The sequence below is a fragment of the Heteronotia binoei genome, chromosome 14 (genome assembly GCF_032191835.1).
Source record: "Heteronotia binoei isolate CCM8104 ecotype False Entrance Well chromosome 14, APGP_CSIRO_Hbin_v1, whole genome shotgun sequence".
NCBI classification, from domain to species: Eukaryota; Metazoa; Chordata; class Lepidosauria; order Squamata; family Gekkonidae; genus Heteronotia; species Heteronotia binoei.
Genome location: NC_083236.1, coordinates 24648661 through 24658281, shown reverse-complemented (window position 1 = coordinate 24658281; position 9621 = coordinate 24648661). Strand labels below are relative to the sequence as shown.

At 49.1% G+C, this 9621-nt stretch overlaps 1 protein-coding gene across 1 annotated transcript in view; it reads right to left on the bottom strand.

Annotated features, from left to right (window-relative positions):
* Positions 1–2045: 2045 nt before the first annotated feature.
* VWF (von Willebrand factor) overlaps positions 2046–9621 on the bottom strand; it is a 190299-nt gene continuing 182723 nt past the window's right edge. The window contains exons 50-51 of the mRNA XM_060253812.1: positions 4414–4511; positions 2046–2383 (exon numbers count right to left, since the gene is read on the bottom strand). Coding sequence (XP_060109795.1) covers positions 2195–2383; positions 4414–4511 — 287 coding nt within the window. The 3' untranslated portion in view covers positions 2046–2194. The remainder of the gene's footprint in view (positions 2384–4413; positions 4512–9621) is intronic.

Here is a 9621-nt window from a genome sequence, read left to right as displayed (position 1 = left end):
GGGAATATGGAGAATTGGGGTTTGGGGGGGCTGTTTTTTGAGGTAGAGGCACCAATATTTCAGCGTTGCATCCAGTTTCTCTCCCCAAAATACCCTCCAAGTTCCAAATGGACTGGACCAGAGGGTCCAATTCTATGAGCTCCAAAAGAAAGTGCCCCATCCTTCATTATTTCCAATTGAGGGAAGGCATTTAAAAGGTGTGTGGTCCCTTTAAATGTGATGGCCAGAACTCCCTTTGGAGTTTAATTGTGCTTGTCACAACCTTGCTCCTGGCTCCACCCCCAATGTCTCCTGGCTCCACCCCAAAATCCCCAGATATTTCTTGAATTGGACTTGGCAACCCTAGCCTGTGCTGCAGTTCCTGAGTTGGAGTATCCTTACTAATTCTCCATTGAGGATTTCCAGTGGGGGAGAGAATACCAGACCCCCGCCCCCCGAGGTGATGATCTTGTCTTGAGGCCATTGGCAAAGAGTTTTACTATCAATGAAGACTGAGAGCTGTTTAACAGTAATACACTCTATAATAACATACATAGAAACGTATCAAGCCTAAAATATGCATTTCTTTTGGCAGATTGATGAAAACCAGAACAAAACATGAAAAGGAAGAAAAAGAACCTAGTATTAAAACAGCTACTTAAATTAACTGAAAATGGGATTTGTTTCAAAATGACCAAAAAGTTTACAAACTCAGGTAACACTTACGTTTATGAAGAAAAACACACCCTCTGGTGGACAAATTTCGCACTCGTTTGTGATAAATGTATCTTGACAAGGGGGACTTAATGAAGGTTGATACGATGAATGAAGTATACTGGGATTGTGAATGATTACTATTATCTTGGATTTGTTTAAACAATCTAAGACAGCCCTTGCAAATCTCAAGAGAATCACCTCAGGAAGTCCTGTCAGTTGTGGGCCATCTGATCTTCATTAATCCTTCCGGCCTTCCTTTTTATGCAGTCTGTCAGTGTCACATCATTGGGATGAGATTCCCTTTGGTGTTCAAGAAATTAACTTGTTTTTCACTTGTCCTGTGGCAAGGCTCATGGTCTGGAGTCAAGTAGGCCCCAACCAGCTAGGCACTTGACCTGGGAAGCAGACACCCTACTAAGTCAATGGGGTCAGCAGGGCTGGCAGTTTCAGAGCAGCCCAGCCTGTGCTCAACTTAAGAATCCAAGTAAGAACCAGAAACTTCACAGAACTAGTTGGGACCTTATTGGCTTTTGCAGTGCCTGGCCTCCTGAGCTGGTGATTGTCAGTACCAGTTTGTGTCCCTCCATTGTGGTGGCACAGAAATGCCACAGAAAGAAGGCTGGAAATTCCCTCCTCTGGCAAACAGCACTTTGTGAATTTCTCTGCCGTAGTTGAAGGTCTTAGTACCTTATCGACTGTAACTTTGAAAATGCATGCAGTTTTACAGGAGCTCTTTCCCCCAATTTTAACATATTTCAATCAGGAGTCTCTTAATTCTTAAGAAACCCAAACTCAAAGTGAATTCAAAGGTTGTTATACCAAGTCCATCATTCACGCTCTTTTCCTGACCAACCATCTGACTGGTGTTCATGTGTTTAAGAGTGTTAAATAGAAACATACCAGATGATTCACAGATTAAGATGACGTGCTTCCGTACATATGCCTAGGTGACTCTATATGTATCTGTGTTTCCCCAGACACGCCCCCCCCCTCAAAAAAACCCACAGGTTAACAAAAGTAAACTGAATCTAAGGTATTCCCATAGCCATTTGCACCCAACACAGATCCTGGGGTTTTTATCCTGCTCTACCCTCCTGGCTCACAGTCTGGTTTACTTTGGTGGCCTCATCAGCACCAATCAGGGATCCAGACTGTCATGGGGGAAAAAGTGGGGGAACTTGGGTCACTTTATGCTGGCAGTCACATCTGGTGCTGGCAGTCACATCTTCTCATTCTACAGCATTGTGAATCACCTCAAGGGCTGGGAAACATTTCAAGTACATAAAAATGTTTTTGAAAGTAAAGAATATTGCACATTGATATTGTTGGAAAGTAAAATGTCCAAACTATGCAGCTAAGTTTGAGTTTATTGCTTGGTATGTTACAACAAATGCTTTGGCTAGGGCAGCAGAATCAAAATGCAAAAATGAGACTCTGACTGTAAATTTCTAGGTGGGGAACAAACAGCTTGCACCCTCATTTAGCTCCCCGACAGTATTTATGGCTTGCATTTCCGAGAGAGACATTCACAGCGTCTGGCATTAAAGACTTCATGCTGTACTATGGAGCCATTGGGACAGTGGAGGGGCACTTGCATCGAATCCCTCGCAGTAGCAGAGCAACAAGAGCACTGGTCTTCAATGCTGTGCACTGTAATGTCATAAACGGCTTTGCTGGGACATTTGCCCTGAAAGTGAAAGAAGAAATATTTGGCTTCTGTGACACTAACAACATTCTGAACTCCAGATCCGGCATGAGAGCTGCTCATACAAACTCAGGGAGGAGATAAACTGTATTAACCAGCATTTAACATTAAACATGCACCCCTCCTAATCATAATTCCCCTCTTAACCAGGTTTTGGCAAAACAACTTCAGCCCTGGTTTAACATTCTGACTGAGATACAAACTGGTGCATGAGGCATGCAGCAGCAGTTTGCACGGTGGTTCTGAGGTAGGGGGGTTGCCAACTTATCCGCTTGCGGCAGGAGTCCTCCCACAAATGGTGCCATGGCCCCCACGCTTGCTCAATAGAGCAGCAAGGGGAAAATGAGGATGAGGATGACAATTGGCATATTTTCTGGATAACAATGTTGATCAATGCTTCCCCATGCCTCACCATGGGTGTTGAGGGCAGAGGCCTGGGGACCTCAGTCACAAGGAGCATTTGCAGGTTCTACCACTGAGCACCACTGAAGGTGAAGGCTAATGTAATGCTATTGCCAAGGGACATCAGGAGGAGGTGACAGGGTGGCCCAGACCCTTAGGAATTAGGAGACTCCCTGTGTCACGTGAGCACTGCTGGGTGTGGGTCCGTGTCAACATGCACCATCAGTGAAGAAGCTGCAAGCCTGGTGATGCACATAACAACTCCGTGCTGAATAAGGGCAACAGACAGATTTATTTTTTAAAAGGTATGCCACCATCTTTCTGCAGACTCAAAGAGGCTAACATCACTGCAACAAGTTGTAAGGGACAAAAACATACAGTATGTCCGACAACGAGATTTAAAAAAAAAAAATACAAGATAAAAGCAAAACTTAAAAACCAATACAAATTTTGCAAAAAAAAAAAAAAGGATTAAAAACAACTAGGGGTGTGCATTCAGCTACATCCGAGCCAAAAAATATCCAAAAGAATACCTTACCAGTATTCTCCAGCTGTTCTTTCACACAGGTATAGATTTTTGAGATTTTTCAGGACCACCAGATAGTTAAAGTTAAAAGGCATTTGAAGTGATTGCAGTATTTTTAAATGCCTTCCAGATGAACTCAAAGCTTGGAGAAGGTGTTTAAATGTTAAAGGACTACAAGCCCTTTAATTTTAAACACCTTCCCCCCTCCATTGAAACCAGTGGAGGATGGGGGTACCTTCTTTGGAGGGGCCATAGAATTGGACCCCCTGGTCCAATATTTTTGAAACTTGGAGGGTTTTTTTGTTTTTGTTTTTTTAAGGAGAGGCACCATCAGCAATGCTGCAAATTTGGTGCCTCTAACTCAAAAAACAGCCCTCCCAGAGCCCCAAATACCCATGGATCGATTCTCCATTAGACTATATAGTGACCATTGACTATAAGGTATAGGTATAATGGAGCTGACAAAATTAAGTATTGGGGAATGCTGGAAATATTGAAAAATGCCAAATTTTTTAGGTTCAGTATACTCAAAACTTGAAAATATTGATTTTTTTGCACACGCCTAAAAACAGCTATATCAAAGAACCAAGCTCACATATAAAAACCACCATCAAATCTGACCATTTGCCTGTACATTAAAAACACACACACAATTCATTCTTAGGTAAAATGCAAGGTGAAGCAAAAGCTGCTAATGCTCAGAATTGAGTTTTCACAGTTGTATCAATATTTTCCTGGAAAAGTTTAGCCTGTTGACACACAGTGCTGAGATTCAAAAGCTTCTTAATGGCTAATTGTTTTAATGCGTTTCATACTGTATGTGCAAGCCTCAATCACTATGTTGGGTTCTGCATAATGTGTGGTGTGCATTTAAGAAGTCTGTTGCAATAAAGTTAGGGATGAATGAGTGGAGAGTGAGAAAAAGGGGCATTATTTTTACATAAAGGAAATGGTACCTACTGCATGCAGAGTGAAAGAACCATGGTATTTAAGATTTGTTCCCAGTGTGTACCAAAATGTGTCACACTCTCTCTATAAGCAGCCTACCTTTTGGTTTGCTTTTCATAAAATAAGGGTAGCTTACCTCACAGTAATGGATATTCAGCTGGTTTACAGACATACAGTCACCCACTTTAACATATTCCAGCCTGCCAGTGATTTGTTTGCAGTCTGCTTCCACACCTAGAAAGGCAAGAAGAAAAATTCCCTGAACATCTCAAGAAAATGACCACACTAAGATCAGTTCTCTAGCCAAGACACCCAAGGGACTGCTTCGCCAGAAAGGAGGGCACTGATACTGTAATGTACTGAGTTACGAGACGGGTTGAAGGCAACATGCTTATTCCGTGGTACATTACAAGAGAGAGAACACGCGGGCTGGGTCCCACTTATATACATTCCCTGGAACTGCCCCCCAGTCTGACCAGTACAATCCCGACCAGTCAAACTTTCCGCCACAGATCTTGATGGGCGGGGCGTCTAGCAAGCTACATCCGGGGACCCATGGGTCGCCTCTGTAGCGATCGCCATGCGGTACATCAGCTTATGTTTCAAGACATAACACTCCTCCCCCCCCCCCTAGTTCAGCACCCATAGTCTTGAAAGTAAGTGGGGGCCTTGCGTTCCCTGGTCGACCTCCTTGGAGTTACTTGTGGAGTAGGAGCGGTCACCGGGGCTGCCGGTGCCACGGCGGATGGGGCGGCAGTTTCCCCGTGTGGGAGTAGCGCCGGCCTATGGTGGTCCACCCCCTGCTGCTGGGGGGTTGCCCCTGCCCTGATGCAGCTCTTCCGCCTGATAGGTCAGAGCGGTCAGCAGGGGCGGGGTAGCTCTCAGTGTGGGTGCGGCTGCTGGTTCCTCCTCGTTCCGTACTGCAGCCAGCTCTTCCGGAAAGGTGCGGCGGTGCATCTGATCTATATGCCTCCACAGGATTTGGCCCCCCTCCGTTGAGACGTCGTAGTGGCGGGACCGAGTCACGCACAGCACCCGACCCGCTACCCACTCTGGGCCGTTGGCGTAGTTCTTTGCGTATACCGGATCCCCCGGAAAGAACCCCCTAGCCGCTTCCCTGATCTTGGGAGAGCTGCGGAGATCGGTGGCCCGGTCAGGATGCAACCGGTCTAACCTTGTGATCAGCTTCCTTCCCATTAACAACTCTGCTGGGCTCACCCCAGTGATTGGGTTGGGGGTGATTCTATTGTCAAATAGGAAGGCGGCCAGGCGGTGGTCCCACTCCTCCTGTACTATGTGTCCCAGGGTCTCTTTAGTGGTACGTACCATCCGCTCTGCTTGGCCGTTGGTGGCCGGATGGAAGGGGGCAGACCGTATATGCTTTATTAGGTATCTCTGCAAGAACTCCCGGAATTGCCGGGAGGTGAACGCGGTCCCATTATCCAAGACGATGGTGTCCGGAATCCCGTGTGTGCAAAGGACCCTGTGCAACGCTCGGACTGCCACCGCCGTTGAGGTGGAGGCTACGGGGATAACTTCTAACCACTTGGTGTAAGCGTCCACCAGAATGAAGAATGTTTGGCCCTGAAAGGGCCCCGAAAAGTCAATGTGTAACCTGGATCATGGCCTCCTATCGGCTTCCCAGCGGTGGACCGGATCATAAAATGTCTACCGTACAGGTAGTCATTGAATTTATGCACCCCCGCCATGATCGCTAAGGCCTCATCAATCTGGGCATAGTTGCACTCTGTGGGGGTCAGGGTTCTGGAATAATATGCAATCGGGACCTCTCTCCCGTCCGGGAGTTGGTGACCCAGGATGGCGCCCACCCCGTATGGTGACGCATTGCACGCTAAGACCACCGGCAGGGCTTCATCAAAATGGTGGAGCACGTTATTGGATACGAGGAGCTCCTTGAACGCCTGAAAAGCGGCTGCCTGCTTCTTTTCCCAGACCCACGGGGTGTTTTTATCTAAGAGCCTATGGAGGGGTTTTTCTAAGGCCGCTTTGTGGGGCAAAAATGAATGATAAAAATTTAATAACCCCAAGAAACTTTGAAGCTCCGCCCTGCATGTGGGGGCCGGGGTCTCCACAATGGCCTTGGTTTTGTTGGCCATCGGGTGGATCCCTGCAGCATCCACCGCAAACCCCAAGAACTCCACCCTCGGCACCCCGAGGGAACACTTTTCCCGCTTGACTTTCAGTCCGGCCGCCTGGAACCTGCGGAGGACCTCTCGCAGCCGGTTGCTGAACTCCTCCGCGTCTAGTGCGGCGATGAGAACGTCGTCGAAAAATGGTTGCACCCGGGGATCCCTTTGAGGAGAGAATCCATCAGGCTCTGAAAAAACCCCGGAGCCACACTCACCCCAAATTGCAACCGCCGCACCTTGAAAGCCCCCCTGTGGGTCACTGTGGTCTGAGCTTCCGCCGTGTCGGCGTCCACTGGGAGCTGCTGGTACGCCTGGGCCAAGTCCAGCTTCCCAAAATTTTTTGACCCCGCTAGTGCTGCCAAAACGTGACTGACTACTGGGACGGGGTAGGGGTTGTCTTGTAGTGCCTTGTTTATGGTGCACTTGAAATCGGCGCATATGCGCATGTCCCCATTTGGCTTCACCGGGGTTACTATCAGGGTTTCTCATGTGCCGTAGGAAATCGGTTCTAGCATTCCTTGGGCTGTGAGGCGGTCCAGCTCTGCTTCGATTTTGGGCTTCAGAGCGAACGTAACCCGCCTGGCCTTTAGCCGTATCGGCCGCATGTGGGGGTCGAGGGGTAAGGATATGGGAGGGCCCTTGTAGCACCCTAGGGCCCCATCAAACACCTCCAGAAATTCCCTGCACACGTGCTCATACCCTTGCGTCCCCAGCTGCTGCACCCCCACGATCTGAATTCCCAACGGTCGAAACCAGGCCAGGCCCAACAGTGTGGTGAGCTGGCGTTTGACCACCAGTATATCCAGTTTTCCCCTAAAGCTCTTAAACTCCACCCCCACCGTGGCCCATCCCGGGATCTGTACGGGGTTCTTTTGGAAGTCCCGTAGTGTGAAACCAGCCGGTCGCAGCCTAGGCCGGCCACGTGGGCACAGTTTTCTTAGGGACTCCTCCGAAATTATGGAGATGGAGGAGCCCGAGTCCAGTTCCATCAGGCAGGGGCTTCCCTCGATCCTGATCGAGACCTTGACCTTGTCGGGGGTATTGCTGGGCAAGTTCATTACCTGCAGGCTGGTCGAGGCGGTCAAGTAGTCCTCAGTCGAATCTTGGTTGGTGGACTGGCGTCTGCAATGTGGCCCAATTTCCCGCAGTTCCTGCAGTCCACGTTGCGATAATGGCAGTCCCGATGCTTGTGCGGGCCCCCGCAGCTTGCACACTTGGTGGGGGCTGGTTTCTCCATCGCTCGTGGCCACTGGGTCGCTCTTGATCCCGTCCCTGGTGGGCGGCATAGCTGGTGCATCTCCTCTTCTTCTGGGTGGCTCTGTGCCGTCTCCTCCTGGTGGACGGCTTCCGCTCTCGGGTTGTGGAAAGCTTTAGTGGCTCTCTCAAATGCTGTGGTCTCGTTGAAAGCGCCCTGGAGGGTGAGCTCTTCCTTTGCGAAAAGCTTCTGCTGTAGTCTTTCGTCCCTCAGGCCCCAGGCGAAACGGTCCCTCAGAGCCTCTTCTAGCTTGTCGAAGCTACAGTTTCCCACTATTTGGCGGAGAGCGGCCAGGTATTCGGCTGCCATCTCTCTCGCCTCTTGATCCCTCTTGTGGAAGAGGAATCGGCGGGCGATGATTGAGGGCTGGGGCAAGAAGTGCCCCGTGAGGAGTCGGACTATCTCCTCATACGTCTTCTCCGTGAGTCTCGTGGGGGCCAAGAGACCCTTGGCGATCTCGAATGTGGCCTCTTCGCAGATGCTCAGGAGCATGTCTCTTTTCCGGTTGTCGTCCGTTATCATGTTTGCTCGAAGGTAGCAATCGACCCGCTCCGTGTAGGTCTCCCACCTCTCCGGTTTAGCGGGGTTGAACTCTTCGAGGTGACCCGTCGTTCCGCTTGGGTTAGCCATGGCTGTTGCGGCGGCAGGCGCTTCCGTTTCCCTGGATGGCGTGCCTTCTCCGTCTCCGGCCAGCTCCGCCAAGGTCTTCTTCGGGAGTTACCTGGCTAGGATCCCATCCTCATCATCACTGTAATGTACTGAGTTACGAGATGGGTTGAAGGCAGCATACTTTATTCCATGGTACATTACAAGAGAGAGAACACGCGGGCTGGGTCCCGCTTATATACTTTCCCCGGAACTGCCCCCCAGTCTGACCAGTCCAATCCTGGTCAGTCAAACTTCCCGCCACAGATCTTGATGGGCGGGGCGTCTAGCGAGCTACATCCGGGGACCCGTGGGTCGCCTCTGTAGCGATCGCCATGCGGTACATCAGCTTATGTTTCAAGACATAACAGATACCATGCAGAAGCTCCTAGCCATGAGTAGCACAGGAGGTGACTGGCCACTGCGCACCCTGTCTGGAACAGACAGACTCACATGGCACTGCCATAGGGTCTTCTCTTGAACCAGACCAGTGGTGATGCAGGATCAGACGCTAATGGGTGTACCTTTCTTGGGGCAACAAAGCACCTTGAACCAGGCCTCATTTTGGGCAGGAGCGCACAGGAGCAGAGCTCCAAAACCTCTAAATTTTATTGTACTCTTTCTTTCTTTTATGAGCCCCATGGCACAGAGTGCTAAAGCTGCAGTACTGCAGTCGGACCCCTCTGCTCACGACCTGAGTTTGATTCCAGCGGAAGCTGGTTCAGGTAGCCAGCTCAATGTTGACTCAGCCTTCCATCCTTCCGAGGTCGGTAAAAAGAATACCCAGTTTGCTGGGGGGAAAGTGTAATGACCGGGGAAGGCAACGGCAAACCACCCTGTAAAAAAGTCTGCCGTGAAAACGTTGTGAAAGCAACGTCACCCCAGAGTCCGAAACGAATGGTGCTTGCACAGGGGACCTTTCCTTCTTTCTTTACCCCCCACCCTCCCCGATACTTGCTTCTGGGCTCCGTTGTTCAACCACCCTTGTGAGAATTTTGCTGAACTCTAAGATTTGGCAAAATTTCTAATATTTTCTTCCCCCAAAAAATGGGGAAATAACCAAAACATATCAAGCAGACAGATGGGAATCTTCATCATGCCACTATGACCACATAGGAGAAAGTAATTTAAAAATTATGATGAGACATGGGAGTAAGGTTTTGTTATGACAATTATAATTCATTAAGCATTTTAAGGTAAATGCTGAGCTGATATAATTTAGTACATCTTCTGGTGATGTCAGCAGTGATCTCAGAAACAATCAACCAGGATATTGTGCGGGACAAGTTCTGGG